Source organism: Danio rerio, chromosome 18, assembly GCF_052040795.2.
Source record: "Danio rerio strain M-AB ecotype USA chromosome 18, GRCz13ab, whole genome shotgun sequence".
Lineage (NCBI taxonomy): Eukaryota > Metazoa > Chordata > Actinopteri > Cypriniformes > Danionidae > Danio > Danio rerio.
The window spans coordinates 19757782-19784643 of record NC_141038.1 but is presented as its reverse complement, the minus strand read 5'-3'; the positions used below and the strand labels follow the sequence as shown (position 1 = coordinate 19784643).

The 26862-nt window shown below is 37.5% G+C and overlaps 1 protein-coding gene across 27 annotated transcripts in view; it reads right to left on the bottom strand.

Annotated features, from left to right (window-relative positions):
* The window catches only part of LOC147832798 (uncharacterized), a 273558-nt gene that overhangs the window by 118527 nt on the left and 128169 nt on the right, over positions 1 to 26862 (bottom strand). For 2 of the 27 annotated variants that reach the window (XR_015514870.1, XM_087293117.1), the window contains one exon: positions 828 to 3505. The exons of 23 other annotated variants lie outside the window; for them this stretch is intronic. Coding sequence is in view for 2 of the 4 variants with exons in the window: in XM_087293117.1 (XP_087149243.1) it covers positions 3480 to 3505 (26 nt within the window). In the remaining 2 variants the exon portion in view is untranslated. Of the gene's footprint in view, positions 1 to 827; positions 3506 to 16503; positions 17490 to 26862 lie in introns of those variants that run through there. 2 more of the 27 variants (XR_015514858.1, XM_087293116.1) reach the window with 1 other exon arrangement.

Here is a 26862-nt window from a genome sequence, read left to right as displayed (position 1 = left end):
AGAAGTAAACAGCAAATCATAATTGAAAAATATCAGACAGTGAAGCATTGAAATTGCCCCTAAATACACAGTGTGCATTGGCAGCACAGTTCCATTACAACCAAATTAATAGCAAACAGAACATGAAATGTTGGACCAACATGAGGCAGCGAATTCATTATAGGAGCAGCACCAATCATCTCGTGTTTTGTGAAAACTGAAGCACTGCCGATACACTATTTTAAAGAATTGACATTCCGACTACATCATGTACCTACAGTGTGTCTGAAAGAAACTTTGAGAGAGCGAGCAGGAAGGAGAAAGGGCAAATGTCAGATAGCAGAAAGTGTGTCTAGTGTGTGCATCTCAGCACAGCCTTGGCTCTCTGAATCAAACAGTTTGAGGTTTCCTCATTAATCTCCTCTGGAGAGAAAACGAGCAGCATTAATCTCTGGCCTGGTGGGAGTGTACACACGACTGCCCACACAGCTGACCTCAGAACTGCCCACACTGACCAACAGTCTATTCAATGCCAGCAGAGACCAGCTCCATCGGTTCAGCTCATGCCCAGACAGTCAGTCAGAACTGGTTTGGAGTAGAATGTTTGTGCTTCCTTTAGCCAAAACTCTGGTGTAGCCAAGCTCAATTACAGTGTACCTCAAGCCAGTTCAGAGCCAAGGATATTGCAGCTACTGATAGATAATTAATGAAGCCTTTCAATGAAGGTTTGAACTTATTTACAATCGTGTTGTTCCAAACAAGCACACTGTTACGCAATTCATTTAGGTTTTCTGAAGAAAGATCATGCAGCTCTCAATAAATGCAAATATAACATATAAAGAGCTAAATGGCTCTAAAAAGATGTACAGTGTTTATTGTTTACAATTGGAGGCAAAAAAGATGTTAAAATAGGACACATGAACAATATTGGACAATACAAATTCAATGAATCCATCAACGTATGAAGAACATGTACTGGGAGAAGAACATGCTAAATTTGGCATTTAAAAAGGTATTAAAATGACATGTCATTTGACAAAAATGCAAACATGGGTTAAGAATGAAAAATGGCATAGAAACACAAAAATCTTACATAAAGCATACATTGCATACAAAAGGATTCCTTAATATCTTCAACAAACATGCTTTCTTGTGCTACAAATAAAAGATAATTTATTCACAAATAAAACAATAATTATGTAATGCACATGAAAAGTTTCACACTTTCTGAGCACAATGCAATGCGATTGGAAAATCAGCATCACACAAATGAAATTGTGTGTTACAGTGTTCAGAACTCATGAAGTTGAACTAAATTAACTCTCCATGTATTGAAAATATTAGCTCAGGAATAAAAGATCAATTTAGAGGAAAAAAGAGGAACTGAAGAAGAAAGTTATAAGGGAATTCTCTGTCAAAGGGGCAGTGTACTTCCGATATAAGATGTCAATTATTGTACTATTAAATAGTTTAGAACTCAAACTTGTATAGTTAGCCCAAAAGTAGCTTTTACTGTAACTGCTATCTAGTCATAGTTATGGGTGTTTATTTATTGAATGTGTCATGGCAATCAAAAATAGTTTTTTTCAAAACCAGTGTTAAAAACAGAATATGAAACAGCATATACATTTTTGTGTGAAAAATATTTTTTTTGTCTGACTTTATAAGCTAACATTAAAATTCAATTCATGAACCTTTCAATTTAGAGGTGTTCTTCACACAAAGCTTTCATTTTGGGAGAATTGAAACTGCACAAGTCACACTGAAAAAAAAGATATGCTTTGGACCAACTTTAAAAAAATACTGTAATCCGTCACAGATAAAATGTGTAGTTTTTCTCAAAGTATAATTTAACTTTAGTTCAAAATTAAACATGTAATTAACATTAAATTATAAATATTTAAAAAAAGAAAAACAATCCAAGCTCATTCTGAAAACATTCCACAATTTACATTTCTGGATAGCTTTAAATACATCACCGGAGGCCACTGTGTACGCTTTTTAAGATTTAAAATTTCTCGAGATTGCCAGCCGTGCCAGCTGTTCTCACATAAATCCTCTAGAGGGCACTGTCAACTGACTGACTGACTAACTGACCAATCAACTGACCCACCCTCTTCCTTCCCTAAACCCAACCAATAGTGTTTTCAAAAGCACAGATTGCACAGCCCTCATCTGATTTACCACATTTTCAGATTTTACCACATTTTCACCCTGTTATTTACTTGTTTACTTATTTTGTTTATTTAACTTGTTTATTCAACTATTTAAATATTTTTTTGTTTAACTCTGCGTCTTAAGTCTGCTGCCGTACAAGGCGAGCTACTGGACAAACTGGTAACAGCGGGAAAGCCGTCCATACGGAGGTAAGCTGTCTACTGGTAAGCTTGAAAAGAAACAGCATCATACCGCCGTGTAGCATTCGCTTTAAAGACCAAATGCAGACATGCGTAACTCTGGCTACATAATTCGCAATCTCCGGAAATGTATATAGGTCTACATTTTCAGCATGAGCCTGTGTTGCAATCAATACATTTACTCAAAATTAAGATATTGTTTTTATAGACCATGAATTAATTGAATTACTTTGGTTCCTCTTTGTCTAAACAATAATAAATACATATAACTTTAGGCTATGCTATTGTTAGTTAGTTTATTTTCAATAATGGGGTAAACTCTCTGCCGGTGCTTTTATTATGGCTATAAAGAGGGTTTGTTTTTTGCTTCAAGACAAATTACCAGAAACCATATTTTTTTCACTTAATCCAAAATAAAAATGTGCTTTGAATGAAAGGCACAGAAGTTTCACCTTTTTCAGTGCATTTGGGCTGTTCATATGCTGCCTCTTGGTGTTTTTAAAGTCTGCGAGAACCAGAAGTTGCAGAAGCAAATGTTCAGACTTGAACATTTGAATATTACTAAAACATTTTATGGAGTAACCTGCATGGACTAACAGTTCGCCTAAAGAATAACAATGTGTGCTAGCAAAATAAACAGTAAATTTTGATTTCACATAGCCGTGTCACTAGTATGAACTGCCCTGAAAGATCTGCATGAAGATCAAATATGTGTAGTTGAGCAGAACAATTCATAATGGTTTGAAATTACACAAGGTTGAGGTCATTTTAGGGTTAACTATCCTTTTAAGAGATAAGATAAATGCCAACTGTCAAAGCACTCAAAAGACTCAACTTAATACACATACCAATCCATCCAATTGACACTGACATCCTGGTGTATTTAAATGAAGGAATGGCAAGTGCAAAGGTTAAAGATTTAGCTTAAAAGGATGCATCATGGTATACGACAATATAGATCTACTTTCTTTTCATCCTCTCATTCAAGCTCGTCCGCTACTACAATCATGAACTCTGTGGACGTTCAGCGAAGAGAAAGAAGACTTTTTTCCCCATAACCTTGTCCTCTTTTGCTCCCCAAGACAAAAACAAGTGTTTCTATTCAAACACGCTCAGAGTATTAACAAGATGCCTTTGCTTTCCTCATATGCCACTCTCACAGAAATGCCCTTGAAACGAAGAGAAAAGTATAAAAAACATTATTGAAATACTGAAAGAGTTGGAGTGATCTCACCAATGCAACCATAGCAACTCGTTCTCACCTTGAACCACAGGAAGTGGAGGTAAACATGAAGAGTGATGAATTAAAGAAAAAAATTAGTCTTTTGTATTAAATGATTCAATGCTCCTGGAAGCTTTAGTGTACGATTTGGTGGAAAAGATGGTGAATGCACTCACACTTTATTTTAAAACTGTAAAATACATCCCACAGTTTACCCCTCACTTCATCTCTAATCGTAACAAACTTCTTAAAATTCACACTTCAGGAAAAGCAATCGTAACTGATGTGTTAATCTAAACATTTAATAAAAAAAAAAAACACTAAAACCTGTACTTTAAGTATATGATATGAAAAAAAAGTTTATCTACAGGTTTACAAAAACATACTTTAATATTTATATACATATTAGGTACACCTGCCCAACTGCTCGTTTATGCAAATTTCAATTCAGTCGATCGCATGACAGCAACTCAATCCATTTACAGTAGACACTTAGGGCTCTATTTTGACGGTCCATGCGCAAAGCGCAAAACGCAGGGCGCAAATGCTTTCAGGGCGTGTCAGGACACGTTTTTGCTAATTTAAGGACAGGAAATCTGCCTTGCGCTTCGGCGCATGGTCTAAAAGGGTTGAGTTTATTTTCTTAATGAGTTATAGGTGTGTTTTAAGAATAAACCAATTAGAGTCTAATCTCCCATTACCTTTAAGAGTCAGCTGCGTCGCGCCAAGAGCGCATTCGCTATTTACAGGACGCAAAGTAAGTCTAAGTGGAAAAAATGAGCATTTCACAAGCAAACAGTTAACAGTTAACAGTTTTTTAACAGAAAACTGTTAAACAGAGCATCTACTGCGTGAGAATGAGAGATAATGGATCTACTTTCACTTTCGCTCTTTGATAGGGAAACCTTTACGCACAGACATCAATTAATCTATAAATAAATACTTTTGTTTGTTAAGTGCAAATATTCGTTTCAAAACTATTTCTAAATTCAGTTCTAATTTCCAGCAAACGAATAAATGAATAATAATAGCAAAATGTGCTCAAAAACCTGAGTTATATCCTAAAACACATGCTGTGCCCCATATGGTCTAAAACCTGACAGGTGGGCAAATCTAAGCTTGTTTTTGATAAAACAAATATACCTATGGATATAATAAATAATACTGCTAATAATAATAACATTATACAAAAGCAAATTGTTATGAATGAACTGAAAAAGCCTCCCGAGATGAAGAAGACATAAAAGCATTGATTTTTCATATTTATGTAGGCTAGAAAAAAATATGTTTTGTAATATTTTAATCCTTTATATTTATATCCTATATCTATTCTTATTATATACTATATATATCCTTAATATTTACATTTTTCATATGTAAAGATATTTGCCTATTGCTCTCTTGTGCGTATTAAGCAGTGCGTAAGCGAGGCGCAACTCTGCGCTGGAGTAGACCGGGTTTGTTTTGGTCTAATGAAAAATCTAGTCCGAGTATTTCAGAAACTGCTGGAATTTTTATGCCCAACCATGTCTAGGGTTTACAGAGAATGGTAAAAAAAAAGAAAAAATATCCAGGGAGCGGCTGTTCTGTTGGCAGAAATGCCTTGTTGATGCCAGAGGTCAGAGGAAAACGGTCGGACTGGTCCCAGCTGAGAGAAAGGCAACAAAACTCAAATAACCACTTGCTACAACCAAGGCAGAGGAGCATCTCTCAATGCACAACACTGTGAACCTTGAGGCGGATGAGCTACAGCAGCAGAAGACCACATCGCGTGCCACTCCTGTCAGCTAAGAACAGGAAATGGAGGCTACAATTCCCACAGGCTCATCAAAATTGAACAATAGAAGATTAGAAAAACGTTGTCTGGTCTGATCAGTCTCGATTTCTGCATCGACATTTGGATGGTAGGGTCAGAATTTGACATCAAAGCATGCATACTTCCTGCAATGTATCAACGGTTCAGACTGGTGGTGGTGGTGTAATGGTGTGGGGGATATTTTCTTGGCACACTTTTGGCTTATTAGTGCTAATTGAGCATTGTGTTAACTCCACAGCCTAGCTGAGTATTGTTGCTGAATATGTTTACCCCTTTATGACCACAGTGCTCCCATCTTCTGATGGCTACCTCCAGCAGGATAACGCACCATGTCATAAAACTTGAATCATCTCAGACTGGTTTCTTGGACATGACAATGGGTTCACTTTAGTCAAATGGCCTGTGGTGAAAATGGAGATTTGCATCATGGATGTGCAGCCGACAAATCTGCAGCAACTGCTTGATGCTGTCAATTTGATCATGTCAATATGGACCAAAATCTTTGAAGAATATTTCCAGTACCTTGTTGAATCTATGCCATGAAGGATTAAGGCAGTTCCGAAGACAAAAGTGGGTCCAACCTGGTGCCAGTAATGTGTACCTAATTAAGTGGCCAATGAGTGTATATATAAAAATATTGTTTAAAATATATTGTTCAAAGAAAAGTCACACACACTCTCAGAAATAAAGGTACAAGAGTTGCCACTGGGGTGGTGCTTTTTCAAAAATTATACATTAGTAACTAAAGGGTCCTTATTATTATTTCAAGGGTACATATTATTACAAGAACCACTTGAAATTTCTAAGTACTAATTTAAACCATTTAAGTACGTAAAAAAACTTTACGTACAAATATGTACTTTTTGAAGGGGTACTACCCCAGTGACAGCTCTCGTTCCTTTTTTTCTAAGAGTGTAAGTAAATGTTTTATGAAATTCTATTAATATATTGTGGCATCAACCAACCCTCCCCTACTGCTCTCAAATCAGATATTCTTCAGAATACTTCTCTAACACACCTTGAGCATGAGTGCGAGGACAAGGGTGCGAAAAAACGGATGGTGACGCTTCTCGCACTCTCTCATGTGAGAGTACGAGACTGCATGTGCGACTCCCACTCCTGTGTGTGTTCACTCGGCAGGTGTAAAAGTGTGTTTGTACTGACAAAGAGTTGGGACGGAAGTGGGTGGACGTGTCTAAACGGTGTGACATTGTGTGCCTATTAAAACACCAAAAGAATCTAACAATCTTTTTTCAAGGGTTACATACCAGAAAATGTTAAAACGTTTCATTTGTGGCAGGAAATAGAACAGTATGTTATCAGTTTAACAGTATGTTGCCAGATTTATTATAACTTTTCTCAGTTAAGATTTCTCCAGGAACTTCTTGTATTTGGTTTTTATTGTATTTCACTTTTAAAAAGAACAGAAATATGCTACGGAAAAATGGGAGAGTTAAAGTGCACAGCAACTCTTAACTGCAACAAATAGCACTTCAATCTAGCACTGCAGTAGAGTTTGGTGTCAGCATGTTGTTATTCTAACAAGCCAACACTCTGTAATTAGAAGGAAAAAATAAATAAGAAACACGAAGTGGGTTTCAAAAACCTAGACTTTGCTAAATTTCAAGGTCCCTGCTGACAATTTGCAGCTATCCTGATAGGAGCTTATAGAGATTTTATTGAGTTGCATACAGTATATTCTGAAGCACAGTATAAAAAGTACAAATAAGATGTTTGAAAAAAAAACACTACTCAAAAATAGAGATGGGGAGATTAAGACAAGGATTTCATGCCAGCCAATTACCCCTGTTGGAAGTTAAAAACACAGAAATAATGAGGTGGCCAGCCCCAGGTCCTGATCTAAACCATATGAAAATCTTTAGAAAGCATTTGACCTGAGTCAAAGAAAAGTGGCATTGCGAAACAACTAGATACTGTAGATCTTGTGGCTACATATGAGCTTGAGTTATTTAAATCAAGGGCCTTCCTATTTTTGACAACTGTAACTTTGAGAAATGCTTGATCTTTCTTTATGATCTTAGTTAAAGTGCCTTTATTTTGGAAAACACTTCTCTACTAGTATAGCCACCAAAACCACTGTATATTTTTAAAGACAAAAAATGGTGCTTACAGGTTTTACTGTACAAAAAAGTATTAAAAAGCATAAATTATATGTTTGAAAAAGAACACTGATCAAAAAATAGGGCTAGGAAGATTAAGACAGGGATTCATGCAGGACAATTATCCCTGTTGAAGTTGAACACACTGAAATAATGAAGTGGCCAACCCCAAGTACTGATCTAAACCATATGAAAATCTCTAGAAAGCATTCGGCCTGAATGGAAGAACAAAGCCATTGAAATAACTAGATACTTGTGGCAACAGATTAAGTCGTTTAAATCAAGGGCTTTCCTATTTTTGACCTGTAACCATCAGAAATGCTTAATCCTTCTTCACGGTCTTAGTTAAAGTGCCTTTTATTTTGGAAAACACTACTCTAACAGTATAGCACTAAAACCGCTTTACATTTTTAACAAAAAAATAAAAAAACAAGCAAAAAATAAAAATAAACAGTGATTACATGTTTTTGTTTCTGATATTTTGATCTCCGCTGTCAATACTGGGTACCATATTTAAAATATACATATATTTTTTTGTATTTCTATATATATATATTTTTTGAATAAACTGCTATTATAATCTACTGCTTCTGCCAGGCCAAATTGCCAATAATCTCCTGCAATTTTCGAAAGCCCATCGACCCTTCTCCCTGTGGGTCTCAAGCTGAAAGCAGCTGGAGTCACCCAAAATAAAAATAAAAAACAATTAATGAACTAAAATATTTACTACTGACTTTTTGATTGGTTACCAAACAGCTGCTGCTTAGCAATAATCACCATCTCAGCCACCTCTCTTTCACAATATATTTCACATCTCTCTCTCTCAGTCTCTCATAATGAAATTCACCACCAGCATCAGCCTAATTTTCCACAATCAATGTCACAACCGCAAACATGGAAAAACACTTCTCACAGGTATCTGGTAGAGCTATAATCACTATGCTCTGTATTGACAGCCTATAAGAAACATATGACACAGGTCATTTCCCAGTAGACTGCTGTGTGCCAGTGGAAGTAGATTAAAAAACAAACACATAATGAAACCTGTGATGAAGGAGGAGAAAATCTGTGCATAGGGACAAGAAGCCATTTGGGCCAGTGCTTCAATAATGGATACTTCATGACTTTTTAAAAAGGCTGGGCAAATACTCACAATGTTGCTTGTCTTACAGTACATCTGTAACCTCTGAAGCCTTCTGCCCGAAAACTACACATTAAATTGAAACATTTTAAACAGACAGACTAGAAATATTCTCGCCAGACTTTGGAGACAGGTTCAATCTGTCCTAGTATACCAATCTCTGTATAAGGGGCAATTCTATTAGCCGGGTAACCTTTCAAATGACAGGCATTCGGTGTGCTCTTTTGTAACATATAAAGACAAATCTGAAACGCATAGTACAGAAAGATGGAGAGTGACACAAGCAGCAATCTGCTTTAGAAAGATGAAAAAAATGACAAAGAGAAAAGAAACATAAATAAGGCCAATTTTAATGGCAAAGCTGTAAATTAGACACTGATCCTGCTTATAGAACTGAATTTGCTGGTTTAGGCTGTGTTTTACAGAAAGGGAATACATTAAACAATTTGTCATTTAACAGAAAAAGCTGAGTTGTGTCTTCCATCATTAGAAAACCTTAAAGGTGAAGTAAATCATTAAAAATACTGTGAAACAATTGACAAAACATAAACAAATGTTCGTGATCTACAGCAATGAATGTGTGTGTCTTCTTATTGCAATGAAAAGTATGTACACTCGTCGGCCACCTAGGTACACCTTACTAGTACCGGGTTAGACCACCCTTTTGCCTTACATTTACACCAGGCGGTGCATGAGGAAGGCCTAGAGAAATTTTAAGTGACTCAAGCCACCCAAGCCATAGACTTTTCTCTATGCTACCCTCAGGCAGACGGTTCCGCATCATCCGATCACGCACTAGCCGACTGAAGGAAAGCTTCTTCCCTCGGACTATCAGGCTGATGAACACTTAACACACCCCACACAGACTCTTCCATACCCCTCACTGCACACCATCAATATGCAGCATGCACGGCACTTTAACCAATCCATACAAGAAACAATACTGCCACCAGCTATGTGTACACCTATTCATGGTACGTATCGCTGTCAATTTTACATTGTCCTGTTTTTTTTTGGAGTATGCTGTTGTATTTTGCACTGTCTGTATTTTGCACTGTCTTTATTTTGCACTGTCTGTATTTTGTACTGGGCAACGCAGTGGCGCAGTAGGTAGTACTTTCGCCTCACAGCAAGGTCACTGGTTCGAAACTCGGCTCGGCTCAGTTGTCGTTTCTGTGTGGATTTTGCTTGTTCTCCCTGCGTTCGCGTGGGTTTCCTCCAGGTGCTCCGGTTTCCCCCACAGTCCAATTTTGTACTGTCTGGAGCCAGCACCTAAGCTTACGTGCTGCTGATGATGTGACAATAAAAGTGATTTGATTTGCTTAATTGGTACTAATGAGCCCAAAGTGTGCCAAGAAAATATCCCCCACACCATTACACCTCTACCAGCAGCCTGAACCATTGGTGTGCAGCAAGGCAGGATGGATCCATGCTTTCATGTTGTTGACGCCACATTCTGAACCTACCATCCAAATGTTGCAGCAGAAATCGAGACTTGTTAAATCAGACAATGTTTTTCAAGTCTTCTATTGTCCAGTTTCGGCAAGCCTGTGCAAATTGTAGCCTCAGTTTCCTGGTTTTAGCTGACAGAAGTTGCATCCGGTGTGGTCTTCTGCTACTGTATTCTGTACCATCTGCATCAAGGTTGGACATGTGGTGCATTCAGAGATGCTCTTCTGCATACCTCAGTTGAAGCGAGTGGTTAATTGAGTTACTGTTGCCTTTTTATCGGCTGAAACCAGTCTGGCCAATCTCCTCTGACCTCTGGCAGCAACAAGGCATTTGCACATACAGAACTGCCGCTCACTGGATATTTTCTCTTTTTCGTACCATTTTCTGTAAACCCTAGAGATGGTTGTGCATGAAAATCCCAGTAGATCAGCAGTTATTTAAACACTCAAACCAGTCTGTCTGGCACCAACAATCATGCCATGTTCAACGTTAAATCACTTAAATCAATTTCTTTCCTATTCTGATGCTTGGTTTAAACTGCAGCAGTTCATCTTGACCATGTCTACATGCCTAAATGCATTGAGTTGCTGCAATGTTATTGGCAGATTAGAAATGTATGTTAACGAGCAGTTGGACAGGTGTACTTAATAAAGTGGTCAGTGAGTGTATATTCAGTGTTTATCTAATAAGCATGTTCTGTACAACTTAGACAAATATTATGTTTCTAATTGAAAAAAAAAACAACTATCTACAATCGTAGCTTTATACTGTTAAATAGTTCAATGTATAATGTATTCTAATGTACAACTGATTTTCATTGCCTCTCTGTGTCCGTGTCTCTCCCCTGCGACATGATGCGAAAGTATCAGCGCCCCAGGATGCTAGAGAAAGAGCAGAGGAACTACAGGAGTGGAGACCAGCGAAGGGCACCACGCGTCTAGTACACAGACCCACGGCCCCCTCGCCACCATACCCAAAGTCGTCTGCACATTCGCCACCATCTGGGGACCGGGTATGCTTTTTGGTGCGGCGCAGCTGATTGACATTGACATCATCCAATCAGCACGTAACACTGCCTCTTTGACACGTCTGACTCTGTACTTTGTTTGGGTGTCCGTCTTGGTAGAGGCATTGTGCTCGTTCTGATAATGATTTTTCATTTGTTTAAGTGGGCCAACATTAAGTTTTGCTTTTGGCACTGTTATAGTGCATAGTGTGGATGTGGCATTTTTCTAGGCTGTGGTGGCTGGATGACTGTACACTGTTGCAGGTAAGTGATGGCTTTTAACTGGCTGGGTAATGGGGTTCAGCGGCATTTAATCTGCATTTCTCATGCCATACAAATATTATTTCCTGCACCTCACCGTGTTCTTGTACCTGACCAACAAGTGCTCGTAAAGCGTCCGATTTGTGCGTCCATTGGTAAGTGAGGCACTGTTATGATTGGTGTTATCACTTAAATGACTATTTTAATTATTTTGTTTGTGCCCCTTCCTCCTTAGCATTCTCCCCTTTTCACTTAATGCCCTTTTACTCAATTCCCTTTTTCTCTTGCATAATTCACTTTATTAGCTTTCATATTCCTCGCTATTGTCGTGGTTATGTGAGGTCGTCTGGGCGTATCCTACTGCTGTTTATACCACGCTGCTAATGCTAACGGCGGTGTAATCGCAGCTGTTTAAAAGGGACTGCCCTTTTTAATCACCAGTGTGCCGTTTTGTGCTCCGCTTCAGTCATTCGTTGTTTGTTTATTTGTTTTAGATGTATTGATTTGTGTTAACATTAAGTAGTGCTCTGCTTTTGTTTTGTGAATATTATTTCTAGTTTGCTTGTTGTTTTGTCTCCAATTTATGCAGAGCATTTATTTTGTTTTGGTTACTTAAATTTTCTTTTTGTGGTTTTATTATTATTGTTCCTTGTTATCATTATTATGATGATGAATGTCTATTGTCGTCTGGATTCAGAGTGTGTATGTGAGATGTTGTAATCACAGCTGTAGCTGTCTCTCAACGAGATCATAGGAAGTAGATTTGTTAACCTGATTGACCAACCTATTGATGTGCCTTTGAGTTATTTTCAGTTATTTACTTTAATTTTGATTTATTTCAGGAACTGAGGCTTCTTCGGGTGGATGACTGGTCTTTTCCAACTGTTGGTGGTGCTTCTTTACCGTGTGCTGTGGGACACTGAGTGCTTGATAGTGTGAGTCTACTTGTAGATATGAAGTGGGAGTTTTTGATGTGTTTTTAAAAACCAGTACATCTTTACATTCTATCAAAATAAATATTTTTATACTTTTCTAGTTACCTACACCTCTGTGCCTTTTTGAGGGAAACAAACCTGTGAGCTTTTTCTAATAGAGTTATTTCCCTGGGTAACTCCCAGTGTGGCGTAGTCTGTCATTTTTATTCAAAAATAGTTTTAACTCTCTCTTATCTCCATCCCCTCGTCACAAAGGCACCAGACGTCAAGCAACAGGGGCCGCCATCAAGACCTGCCCACCACCGCGAGCAACAGGGAGGGTGAGAGACGCGTCTCCCTATCCTCAGACACTTCACTGCAGGTCACGGCTAGAGGTTTCCTAAACTGAGAGCAGCAAGCGGATAGGAGCCTCCGGAAGTGCTGGTCTAGAGTCTGCTTGGTGGACCAGGAGGTACGCGAGGTACGCGAGGTACGCGAGCCCGCGCCTCACCCAGCCTGGTGATGCCAGAGCTGATGACAGCCATGCACGTGACATCCCGGATAACGGCCACACTACGAGAACTTCAAAAGCGTACTACTGGCCAAGACTGGAAGCGAAGGTACATCGACAATGTCAGGAGTGTCCGGACTGTCCTTGTACCTCCCCTCGACATTCCCCTAAACCACCAGTGCTGATCAGGGACAGCTGTGGGCCACTGGAAGAGGGGTATTAAAAACACGCTGTCGACAATGACAAGAGAGCATGACAAGGATGACAGCAGGATCTATGTTAACTTCTCCCTCTTCCACTGGGCACCCTGACCAGCACTGCCTCAGACCCGTTTGGAGCCCTGGACATCCCCACGCCCTTTTGCTTGCTCCACTCAATAAATAAACTCCCCTACAGGGATTTTCATTGCCTTTCTGTGTCCATGTGGTCTCTCCACCTGTGACAGTATACTGATGATAAGTTCAATGATGTATACTGATCTAAAGTCAAGATTACTTGTGTTCCTTTTGATGTAATTTATTCGTAAACACTGACATGTTCAAAAATAGCACCCCAGTTTGTCCATGTCCTGATGCTGGCTTAGAGGTTTAATATACAACCAAGTTGATGGCAGACAGGCTAAAAATCGTTTTAAATTATAATTTGCAGTATATCTACAGTCTTTCCCATCCAAAACCCCTATAAATCCATCAAGCACGTTCACTCTAAGCAGTCTGGCCAGACTAGTTCAAGTTTAAGCAGTTTGTTTCAACAGAGCAGGAAGCGGCTCTGAGCTGTTGCAATATATTGCAGTACTGAGGAGCCAGATCTTTGTTCAGAGCAGATTCACATGTCTTTATTAAAGCAGTCTGCCACTTGTTTGAAAGGAACAAAAGAGAAAGTATTGCGAATGTGTGTAGGATCCCATTCCTGAAGGCTGATGCGGAGGCTACAAGGCTGCGGCAGCGTGTGGTGCAGTGCACACACACACACACGGACACACACACACGGAGATGCAAACATGCACTCAAACATACAAAGACACACACACACATACACGCACAAAAGAGACACGCAAGCACTTCTGGGAGCATGCCGGTATATTTGCCAATGGGTCTTTTCATTGAGCTCAAGACCTTCTGCAAACAGAAGAGACAGCCCAAGGCCAGCGAAGAGAAGAGAGAGAAATGTGCTGCTTTTTTACATGTGCTTATTCTCTCAATCCCTTCCTCTCTTGCCAGGTTTTTGATGAGAGAAGGTCATTGAGGAGGACAGACAAATATGTTTCTGTAGCTGAACATTTATGTTAGGAAATGATTTTGCCATTCTCTCCTTTGGGTTTAGGAACGGATGGGATTTGGGGAGGTCTAAGTGAAATATAAAGGACCTATCTTTTCATGTCTATAATGAATAAAACAAGTCTGCTGTTAGCAGGGCATCTCTTCAGGTATGGCCACTAGAATTTAGACCAGGCGGTGTTTTAAAATGGTAACTGTAAATCTAATTCTGAAGCTCTAAAAAAATATCTTTCATAGCTTTTTGGTTAGCAATGCAGAAATCTGTAATTACTTTTAATTGTTTTCTAAGATAAATAATATCTCTTCTACATTTTGATAATATATTCAGTGTGCGAATTATACATTGACAATCGGGGGGTGGGGGGTCAACTATTTTGGTCATTTTAGTTTGTGTAATACATGCTTGCATTACAAATGTATGTGTAATACAAATGTATGTGTTTAGTTTAATTACTTCCAATTTAATTCATAAAATGTATTTAAGTTTTCAGTGTTTTGAGGGATAGGCTATTTAGTGTATTCTGACCTGATTAGCTATTTCGGCTTACTTTAGAACAAAATATGCAATCAATCCATCGAACTTGACATCACTGTTAGGCAATATGTAGAAACAAACACCTATCCTGTGAACTCTTGCGGTGTCTAACGGTGCTCTAAATCTGCCGGTTTCAGACTATTGAATGACTTTTTTCTCACATGGACTGAGTGGCGAGATTGCATTCACAATGGTATAAACTGTTATAGGGGTTGTCAAATGGATATCCATTATTTTAATTAGTAACATTATTATTTAAAATACAAATAGCTATATACACAGCTAGTGTTTTTCAGCCAATGATAAACATTTTGGTGAAAGGTTAATGTGACTATTTTTAATTTAACAAGTTATGTAATGTAATGCGTATTTATATAGGGCATTTGCTCTGTATGGCCATACACCCAAAGCGCTTCACAATCACGAGGGGGGTCTCTACACACCACCACCAGTGTGCAGCATCCATATGGCTATTGGTGGAGTGATACAGCCAATTTAATGGATGGGGATGATTGGGAGGCCATGATTGTAAGGGCCGATTAAGGGAATTTGGCCAGGACAACCCTACTCGTTACGAGAAGTGCCGTGGGATTTTTAATGAGAGAGTGAGTACCTCGGTTTAACGTCTCATTCAAAAGACGGTGCCCACTGACAGCATAGTGTCCTCTTCACTTTTACTGGGGCATTACGACTCACACAGACCACAGGTTGAGTGCCCCCTGCTGGCCTCTCCAACACCACTTCCAACAGCAACCTAGTTTTCCCATGTGGTCTCCCATCCAGGTACTGACCAGGCTCAGCCCTGCTAAGTTTCAGTGAGTAACCGGTCTTGGGCTGTAGGGGGATATGGCTGTAGCCATAAGGTTGCTTTTATAGCATCTGTGTTGTTATGTAATTATTCAGTTATATAGATTTAAGCATTCAATAATTTGTTCAGGCATAAAACAAGATGAAAGACTCTCTAACTGCTAGCACCATCAGGAGCAGCAGGTGAGCGCAGAAACTCTATCAAAAATACTGGGCCAAAAATAAATTGTCATATTTTTAAGGACATGGCTGAGGAAAATAGAATTTAATGCAGTGCTTCTTATCCGATCTGAGACACACGTCATATTGTTTATCAATCAGGCAGTGAAGATCACTGATTTTTAAAGAAATCAGATCTTAAACATGGCAATTTTGAAGACAGTTCAGTTAGCTGGCTGCTAATTAAAGGCCTGTAGACATATACCCCTTTTACTGCCTATTAACACACTAAAAAGTTAAAATTCACCTACATCATTAAACCTGAATTGTGGTTGTTGTTATTGACAAAAGTGGTCAACAAATCAGGGGAACGCCTACTGCATATGGTTTCCCTTAGTTATATTCATTTGTTTTATGCTACCCTTTTTCTGGTGCCATGACACGGCAGAATAATCAACAAATTTGAACTTATTTGCTTACAACAGAACCAATGACAACACATCAGCTGAATTCACTGCTCATTAACACACTAAAGAGTTTAAAATTCACCAATAGCATTTTACATCACTAAACTGGAATTGTAATTGTTTCTATGGACACCAGCGGTCTACAAGGTCAGGGAAATGTGTTTCTCCCAATACTCGTTTGTTTTATGCTACTGATTTTCTAGTGCCGTGACCCAGCAAAATAATTAGCAAATTTTTACCTTTTTTACTAACAACAGAACCAATGACAACACATCAGCTGAATTTGCCGCCTATTACCACACCAAAGAGTTACAAAAAAATTCTCCAACAAGTTACAGCTTTAAACTTGAATTGAGGTTGTTGCTATGGACACCAGTGGTCTACAAGGTCAGGAGAATGCTTACTGCATGTTTTTCTTAAGTCATAATCATTTTTTTATGCTTCTGATTTTCTGGTGCCATGACCCGGCACAATAATCAGCAGATTTTAACTTTTATTTACTAACAACAGAACCAATGACAACACATCAGGAAAATTCACTGCTCATTAACACACTAACGAGTTTAAAAATCACCTATAGCATTTTACAGCATTCAACTTGAACTGTAATTGTTTCTATGGACACCAGCAGTCTACAAGGTAAGGGGAATGCTTACTGCATATATTTTTCCTAAGTCAAAGTTGTGCCATGACCCAGCAAAATAATCAGCAAATTTGTACTTTTTTTTTTTACTTACAACAGAACCAATGACAACACATCACCAGAATCCAATGCTCATTAAGACACTAAAGGATTAAAAAGTCTTCCAACAGCATTAAACTTGAATTGTGGTTGTTGCCATGGACACCAGTGTTCTCCAAGGTCAGGGGAATGCTTACAGCATACGTCTTTCCTTAGTTATATTCAGTTGTTTTATGCTACAGATTTTCTGGTGCCGTGACCCGGCAAAATAATCAACAATTTTGAACTTACAACAGAAACACTGACAACACAATACCTTTTTACATTGTGTTGATATATAATGTATTATTACTTCTTGTTTTCCTGCAACATCTACTTGTCTTAAGAACTGTAGAGCAACTTGCATTCTCTCACCGTGACAAGCAGACAAAAATCACAGACAGGCCACGGTGTGTTTCAGTAAGTAATGGATTGATCTGTTAGGGATGTTTTGGAGTGATGCTGCAGACGAGGGGGGCTGGTGTGGCTGTGATCATCCAGCTTACGAGACTGTCCCCACCCGCTGCACCACATCATCTATACCTCCGTCTCCTTCATCTCACCACATCACAGATCTCTCTTTTCTCCTTCGCTCGTGGAGGGTGTGCTCTGGAGTATCCCTCTTCAATCTCCCCGCTCAGCATGAGCCCACTACAACCGCGGACACATCACAGCATCTCCTCAATCCTGTAGACATGGGATTGAGTCCTGCCTACAGATCCTCTTCGTCTGCTATCGTTCCTGCTGTGAAAAGATCCACCGCAGAAAAGCAAATGATAAAGACAAAAGAACTCAGAACTGAAAATATGTCTAAGGAAGAAGGATAAAAGTGAATATTTGCAATAAATTAAGCAGATATGTGAATTTTTTTACATATTAAACGAATAGAGAAAAAGATTTTGCAACACTTTAGAATGTTATTTATGTTACTCTTTGTTACTGCACAGGAGGATTTGTATCTCAAGCCATGGTCCTTAGAGATTCATAAAATGAATTTCTATGGCAAATCACTTTAAGAGTCAAAAAATATATACAAACAGAACTAATTTAATTCCAGACAACCCAGTCAATCATCTATCAAGTGATGCATGTGATTTAACCTTTTTTTTTAGCCTGCAGCATCCACGATAAGTGCCTGTAAGTATTTTAGGAGCAACACAACACATGCATCCTCTCTCTTTATATTGTAAACAAGTGCTATAAGCTGACACATAAAGCAATGTGAATCAATATGTAAAAACATGCTATCTACTAAATGCTGCAGTTTTAAAATGACATATTAAATCAGCTACAAGGTTACTCCATGACATATCGCTTTTTTTTTTTTTGTAACAGCTTAACTTGAAATTAAAAGTACAACATTTTCGTATGTTTTTTTGTATTCATATGCATAAAATTCTTCACGTAAACAAACCTTGCGCACTGAGTCAATTCGGAACCAGTTCATGCACTAATACTTTGTTTTCCTCTCTCTTTTTAGTAGAAAAAGAAAGAGGAATAAGTTACATATTGTGTTCATTGAATACTAGCCTACATAGAGAGGTAGGAGAGTTCTCATTAGGGTTGGGTATATATATATATATATATATATATATATATATATATATATATTAGTATTTGTTGACCAAACACCATTGTCAATATTGATAATAAAAAAAGTTCGATATAAAGTTTTGGTATGAAGCGCTATAGTTTTTATTAAAATGTGTCTACTGAGCATGCGCCTTGGAAATGATGCCAATAAGCTTGTGTCAGTTTGTCGTTTCCAATGGAGGCGCGCAACGTGCACAACATGAGGTTGGTGTGCACATGATGTGCAAGCGGCGTGCACACGACGCAGGCGCATTTTCCAGGTACATCTAGCTAAAAACATCTAAACTTTTCCGAATGCCCCGAGCACCCTTTCTGAAATAATTTTTAGCATAGTGGGTAATGTAGTCATCCAACTTCACAATTTGCAATGTTGCAATATGTATTTGAATAATGATGGTTTGTTCATTTACTTGACAGCTCAGATTTGATTATCATAATTTGTTCTGTTTACAGAGTTTGAGGTTTACTGTATAATTATTATTGACATTTCAAAGATGTTTATCTACCTTTACCATTGCACACACTTTGTAACATTTTATTCATCAAGTTTAAGAGTCTCTTTAACACTTATGTTTATTTTATTATAAAGAGATCAGATAATTTGTTTAAATATTTTTGTTTTTGACTATTAAAATATTTTGCCCTAGTAATGTTGGTAAATTAAGTGGTTAAATAAACAAAACCCAAGAAGCAACCGGGTAGATGTGCGCCAGTTACTGAATCCAGCATATAGCGGTTCTCATCTTTCCGCCACATTCCGTCTTCATTTTATGCACTTGTTTGTCATAAAGTTATCTGTAGCTCAAGTGGTGGCATTCTGTATTTAGCTTTTTGCTTGTACCGTAGCTCTAAATTGTCAAAATTCCTCTCAAAGTGCTTTTTCGAATGCGGGAAAAAATAAATAAATTTTTTTTTGAAAAATTAACCCAGTTCTAATTTTTTTATGACTGACGAAAGTTTCAGAGGCAGTGTGTCAATAGGATTGACACAACGTGATATCGAATTCATTTTTTAACACGCAAAAATTAAGGACGAAAATTTTGAATTCAGTGTACCAATAACCTTAACATTTCTGCTCTCCCTCATTTATATCTATATAAATATGAGACAATGGAATAAAAAGTGTAGTGTGAACACCTTTTAACACCGTTTTCTTATACCTGTGTATACGTCCTTTTGAGACAAAGAGTCAGTGCTCCAGACTGTCATAAACACTCTCAAAACGGTTATAGTGGCTGTGGATTAATGGTGATAATGTTGTAAACAATGTTTAGTGCCTTGCCCAGACCAGTCATTTTCTTCACAAGACCTCAATGTAATGTTTTTTTTTAACTTCTAAAGTGCCAGAAGCTTGTATTTTATGAATCACAAAGGACCACATTTCCAGATAAAAACTAAATCTTTTTTAATGTTCTACTTAAGGAAAATTCACTTACAAAGTTACTCACCTGAGGGTGAATTGTTCTTTTATTAAAAAGCTAATCAACAATTAATGCATTTTTTAAAATCGCGATGTTGTTAAAGTATTTACTTAATATTTAATAATTAGATAATAATTAGAACATTTTATAAATCCTCTCACATAACTGTTTACTCTCTCCAGATAATCATTTGTTCATTTATTGCCTCTCTCTAGATAATATTAAATAGATATAAAATATATTTTTTTTAATCTTCTATTTTTTTCCACATTATTGTTGCAGTATTGAAATGAAAAGAAGTCTATGGAGTCAATCTAAGGCCATATATACTTGCAAAATAAAAAAGTTTTGCAAACAAAAAGTATTGAGCAAAAATAAATAAATACGCAAAACTCCAAAAATCGCAAAGCGAAAATTAATTTGAGAAATAAAAATTTATTTTTGCTAACAGAAATAAAGAGTGTATGGGTGTTTACCACTGCTGGGTTGTGACTGGAAGTGCATACACTGTGTGAAACATGTGCTGAACAAGTTGGTGGTTCATTCAGCAGTGGCAACCCCTGATTAAAAAATGGACTAAGCCATAGGAAAATGAATGAATGAATTATGTATAGATTTAAGGTTGGGTTTTCAAAAATAACTGATTAAGAATGATGGTGAACCGCCAGTAATGCCTCAAGTGATACTACAGTACATCATTCTAAAGGAAAAATGGTCTACTAGGAGCAGTAGTCAAAAAAGAAATATGGTAATCCACTAGTAAAAGCTCAACCAAATTACTATTCAATCTCTCACAAAAAAATTCAAAAGCTTTACAATGACTTGACTTTACAGTGATCTTATTACTTTTTTCGAATTAAGCACTTAAAATTGATAAATAATAAGTGGAATAAATAAATGATAAAAGGCTTTTTAGATGCTTTTTAAAATATTACAGAATAACATGAAGCATAATTAAAACCCTCTTTTATGATGCAAGCTGACCATTATTTGCTCAGATGAACTGCTTATTTAAACCCCTGAGCAATATAACACATTGTACGTGAGTTGTTTATGCATGTCCACGATACATATGTCCGAGCTGAATACATCCCTCCCAACCAGCCCTGCCAATCACATGCCAGCATTTGTGCATATTTTTGCACCGCAAAACATGCTGCATCCATAATTTCCATGCCTTGAAGTGACATCTCTCCCCCTAAACACATCCGATCCTCATCTCTATGGACTGCATAGTTATTTCTGACCGACATGGCCCGCTAGACAGGAAACCTTTTGCAAGAATATTTAAAAGCAAAAAAAAAAAAAAAGACCCACAGTGATTCATTTACGGCATGAAAGCAGAAATTAAAATTCCGCCTCTTCTCAAACAGCAAAGACGTCAGGCTGACCCAGGATGTGGATGGCACAACTAAAAGACAAAAGGTTGCTGATCTTTCACAGACTGAAAAAAAAATAAAAAAAATGGGTGGGCAGCAAGAGGTGACCTGCCCTGACTGTGAAAACGGAAGCGAGAGATAAGTGTTGCACGTTCTGCCAACCAGTGACCTCCGGCTAACACATTCACACAGTATTGTGAGAAGAATTCAGACTATGAAGGTAGTCTATGGAAGCTGTAACGCGAATGCTTATCTTACGATGACGACGACAAGAACAAAGAAGATCCATTCAAGGCCACAAGATGATATTTCCTACTTGAAATGATGTCCGCCTTCCATGGTCACTCAACCTCTCCGTATATTCTTATTTATTTTACATCCCCACCCTTCAACCTCTTCCTGCTTCTGTTCAATCACCTGTCCTCGTGTCAAGTCCATCATGTGTGGTCTCTCAGAAGGAGGTGTGGATGTGTGTGTCGCCCCAGCTGATGTTAATTATCGCTGGCCACCGAGGCGTGCTCACCGCAGCATGTTTCAAATGGCCACTTGTCTCAGACACACAGCGGCATGTGTAATGAGTGCTGGATGAATTAAGAAACAAGGCCAAGGACAACGACAGCAAGGAGGGGTGAGCCACCCTCTGACCCTGAGGATTAACATCCGACTGTCACTCAAGAGAAATGGATGGATTACTAGAGAGAAACACCAGGACATTAATGTGTGGCGATGAGATTTAAAGGTGACATATCATAGAAATCTGAAGTTTTTTGTGTCAATATGTTAGTCTTAAGGATTTCTATAATCTAGTGTACTCCAAAACAGTGACAAAATTTCAATTTAGAAGATATAGAAAGAAAAACATCAGTGTGTGCACATCTAATCTTAAAGGCAGGTGCACAGTCAAGCCAAACACAATAAATGATAATCATTACATTTATCTTTTGAGAGCTTAAGTGGCACTGTGCAAAACATTTTCTATTTAGAATATATTAACATTCATAGCTTAAGTTTAGTTTGTCACTTCTGGCAAAGTTAATCAACTAATTAATTGGCGTCACCTCATACTTTAGTTTCTCATCAAATCTTCTGACTTCTTTTTGATATGTATTCACGTCATTCATGTCAAAGAATGTTCAAACTTAAGGTGCCCCTAATGCCAACCTGATTTCACCAAGTAGGATATGTTACGGGATTAACCTCTGTTGATCCTGGAATAACATTTCAATCAACCAATCAGAATAAAGGGATACGTTTACAGTTTATGTTCAGTTTAGGCTTACAGTTAGGTTATCCTACTATTATTCCCTTCTGATTTTTGTTTTGATTTTGGGTTTACTGTTATGGTTGGGTTTAAGGGTGGGGATTATATTTGGATTACAAATGGATTACATTTATGAACAGAAATGATGTTCCAGGATCAACATAGATTGATCTTGTTGACCTAAACTACACTGTATAACTGTTAACTCAAACCATTTGAGGAAACTTATTGCAACAAACCATTTAAGTTCAAAAACTAATTCCAATGGGCTCTGTAAACTTAATCCAGTTGAGTAAACGAAGTAATTTGAGCACAGTAAAACCCGATACATGACGAGAACTCAAAACAACTGAGTACTGTGAAACCCAATAAGTTAAGTCAACTCAAACAGTTTGAGGAAACTGATTGCTACAAACCATTTGAGTTAAAAAAAACAAATATATACAAGTACTGTGAACTAACTTTATTTAAATTGAAGTGATAAGGTATTTAACTTTATACCTTCAACACTGAGTTCATAACTCTTCTCAAATGAGTAGAATTAACTTTCAGTAAATTTTGAGTTAACTACACTCATTTCATTTGATTAAGTTGACTGTTTTACAGTGTACTTATTAGTCACTTTGACAAGCTCCAAGGGGGAAATGTACATTGTACATTGTACACACACATACACAGTCTGTATACAGGGACTTAAGAGATTCAATATTAAATCTGTTACACACAGTGTCTGTTGAATATTACTAAATATGGACACAGAGAGTGTAAATATGATTTCCTTTAGGGAGAATGAAGTCTGCTTTTGCATTAATGTCACGTTAACCACTTCAGCACACAGGTTTGGTTTGCTACCTAGTGAAGAGCAGAACAAATGAGTAAGTCGGTAAAGACCACAAAATGTATCAGATTCATTTTAATTGTGCATATTGTTGTATTTTAAAATGGGAGAATCATTGTGTTAGATTAAACCGTAAAATCTATAAAACCAATAAACCTAACCATAAGCCTAAACTTAACATAAACTGTAAACGTATCCCTTAATTCTGATTTGAATGTTGTTCCAGGACCAACATTAATATTAATCCAGGAACATGTCCTATTTGGGGAAATCAGGTTGGCGCAACTATAAATGGCAGTTGTGATTAGACTAAAGTCGATAGGCTAGTTTTTTTTAAAAGGGGGAGGATCTACTCGTTGTCAGTCTGTGTACATACGTATAAATGTTTTCTCGATTTTGTTTTCAAAATGGAAAAATGTATATGTTTAGTTTATGCCAAATTTAAACATTCCCATGAACAAAAAGTTTCAGCTGATGATGGCACAGTTTGAAGTTTGGTCGCCCAATTAGCGGAGAGGGAGTGTATAATTTCTACCCACACAGAGAACAAATTTTAAAGCTGTTTATTCATTTTGATTTTATCACATATTGATTTTGTGTCTGAAAACAAAATATGCCAAAAATAAAAATAAATATTTTGAAAAACTATATTTTTATATATTCATAAACAAACCGTTTGTTGCTTTTTCCATATTAAAACAAAAACGACAAAACCACTTATACCCGGGTGCACAGACCTATAGTATGTTCCAACCAGTCTTCATTTTTTAATAGGGATTACATCAAACATCAAATAAAAAAAATTCTATTTTAAAGCACTTCACTGTACCTTTAAGTTCTATTAACCAGTCTTCTGAGCAATAACCACCCTAGAAAGTGTGAAAAGGGACAAGCTAATAACTTTTTTGGCATCAGGAAAAACATGCTATTCTAATTTTAAGCCCCTTGCAAGGTAAGAATGAGATCTTATTATATTTTACCACCCCTTAATCTGAACCCATTTTGGGTTGATTCACATACTGTATGAGTCAGTTCAGCGCTGATTCTGAACATTGGTCAATGCCAACACATTGTGCTCTAATTTTATGGCAAGAAAAAATATGTTGCTTAATATTTTGAGCATTCTACCATTGTCACTGAGTATATTGAATGAGACAATAATTAATGCAGATTCATTATGCATTATAAAGTCTGACTTATGCTTTACGAGATTTGCTTGTTTTACCATTTTAGTCAGAAACAGTATGTGAAGTCTCTGCCCTCTACTGAAAAGCCGCACTTAAAGGGATATACACTAAAACTGTGAGTTACTTTCCTATGATAAATGATCTGTGGGGTAATCTGAGTGGAAACATTACAGACACATTCTGGGGACACCAGAAATGTATTGTATATTAAATGAAATATGGAATAACATGTCACCATTACGCTCGATCATCTCAATCAGCAAAGCCCAATAGTCTCAGTTGAAGCTTAATTCCCATCAAATGGTGGTTGTTATTGTAGACTAACTCTTTCTAATAATGTTCTGCAAACAATTGTGAGGTGTCTGGAAAGTGCAGGTCGAACCTAGGAAAGGCATATAAAATACAGCTTGAATGTTTGCACTGGTGTGGTTGCTCTGTATGCCAGAAGAGCTGAGCATTGGGCATCTGTCTGTCTGTCATCTCTCCTATCACTTCACTCTGACAGCGGAGTGTGAAAACTCACTGTCAGCTTCACATGCACATCAAGCATTCTAAATGGCAAAATAGACAGAGAGAGAGAGACAGACAAAGATAGGGAAAGAAAGAGAGAGAAAGTGAATGAAGAAGTGAAGATAGAAAGTGGAGGAATAAGAGAGAAATTATTATATGTATAATTATAATTATAATTATTATCATTATTATATTATATTATATATTATTTTATTGTATTATTATTATTATTATTATTACTATAAGAATAAAAAAAGTTTAATTCAAAGAGTAAAAAAATATTAAAATGCTTTAAGATTACATTTAAATATATTAATATTATCTTATAGTTATATTTTATTAGAGTTGTGTTTAAACAGGTTTAAAACTTTACATCTTTTTAAAATGTATAAAACAACACAGATTTTTCATAGTTTTAGAAGGGGAAAAGGAGCGAGGACTCAAATGCAGTAGAATTATGGGTTTTCATATCTATAAAATAAAACAAAAACACAACAAAAACAACCCCAAGGAAGAAAACATTAACGAAAAGACAAAAATACTTTGCTTGGCTGGCAGGACAGAAAGGATCTAGACAAGGCACGACAATCTGGCACAGCAGACATAAGTGCTAAAAGCAGAACACATTAACAAACAAACAAACAAACAGGTGAACATAATAAACTAATAACAGGATAACGAGGAGGGCGGGACTAGATAATAGACGGGAGAACATATGACACAAAGAGACAACACAAGCCATGTGCTCATGAGAAAACAGGACTAGAACTAGAGAACTAATAAACCGTTTTTGTTCACATGAAACACAACACTAAAGTGTGTGGCGCATCTAAAGAGGAATCACATGCTAAATGCAACACAAACAGAAGGCTGAACGTAAGACACGAGCACACGATAAATAAAAACATTTACCATGCACTTACACATGCGGCGTGCACGTTTCATCCAAGAGCCAACAAAACAAAACCAACTATACTAAGGCACTGAGAATAAAACAGCACACAACAATGCGCATTACGAGCCCGTCAAGTGGCAGCACGCACGGCCCGAGTGGAGCCAAGATGGCGCTAATAGAAAAGACAGACAGACAAGTAAAGGATGAAGGCTGAATTATACTTCTGCATCAATTGCACACGTATGCTCTGGCACAGCCTTTACATGGCCGCATAGCACTCCCCGTGCTGATGCCGACATTGACACGCACTTCTCAAAAAATTTAACTAGACATTGCAAGAACGCATTGCACAAGTTCTGTGATTGGTCAGCTTTGTAGCTGTGACAAGTGTGGGCAGTGCTGAGCCGTGAGCCAGATGAAGAGTGTTTACAAGCGTCGAGTCACATGAAGGAGCTCCAGATGGAAACTTTTGTTTTGTTTATATTATGATTAAAATTGTTGTACGTCTGCCAGTTCCCACCTCTGAATGAGCGAGTCTGAGATACTTGTACATTAAGGTAGCGTTCAGAAAAAATAAAACACTCACGAAGAAACTCGATACAGAGGAACATAATTTAACATACTACCAGCTAGCATTTCAGAAGTGTTATTGCAGAGCAACACAAACAGGTCACAGAAGTATAAATGTACTGCTGTCAGAGACAATAGCCTAGTGGAGCCTAGTTCACCGACATGTAGCAAACCTACATGAATTTGATTCCCGGCTTGAGGTCCTTTGCCGATCCTTCCCCTCCCTCTGCTCCCAATGCTTTCCTGTCTGTCGTATCCTATCTTAATAAAAGCTAATCAAACACCTAAAAATAATTATAAAAGAATAAATGTATTGCTACGCACAAGGCAGGCACTGTGGGTCACGCCGACTGCTCGATGCAGAAGTATAAACCAGGCTTAAGAGTGCTCAGCCCAAGAAAACGAGCAGAGCACAGCATACAAGACAAGACAGGACTAGTGTATAGACACTGCCATTAAAACA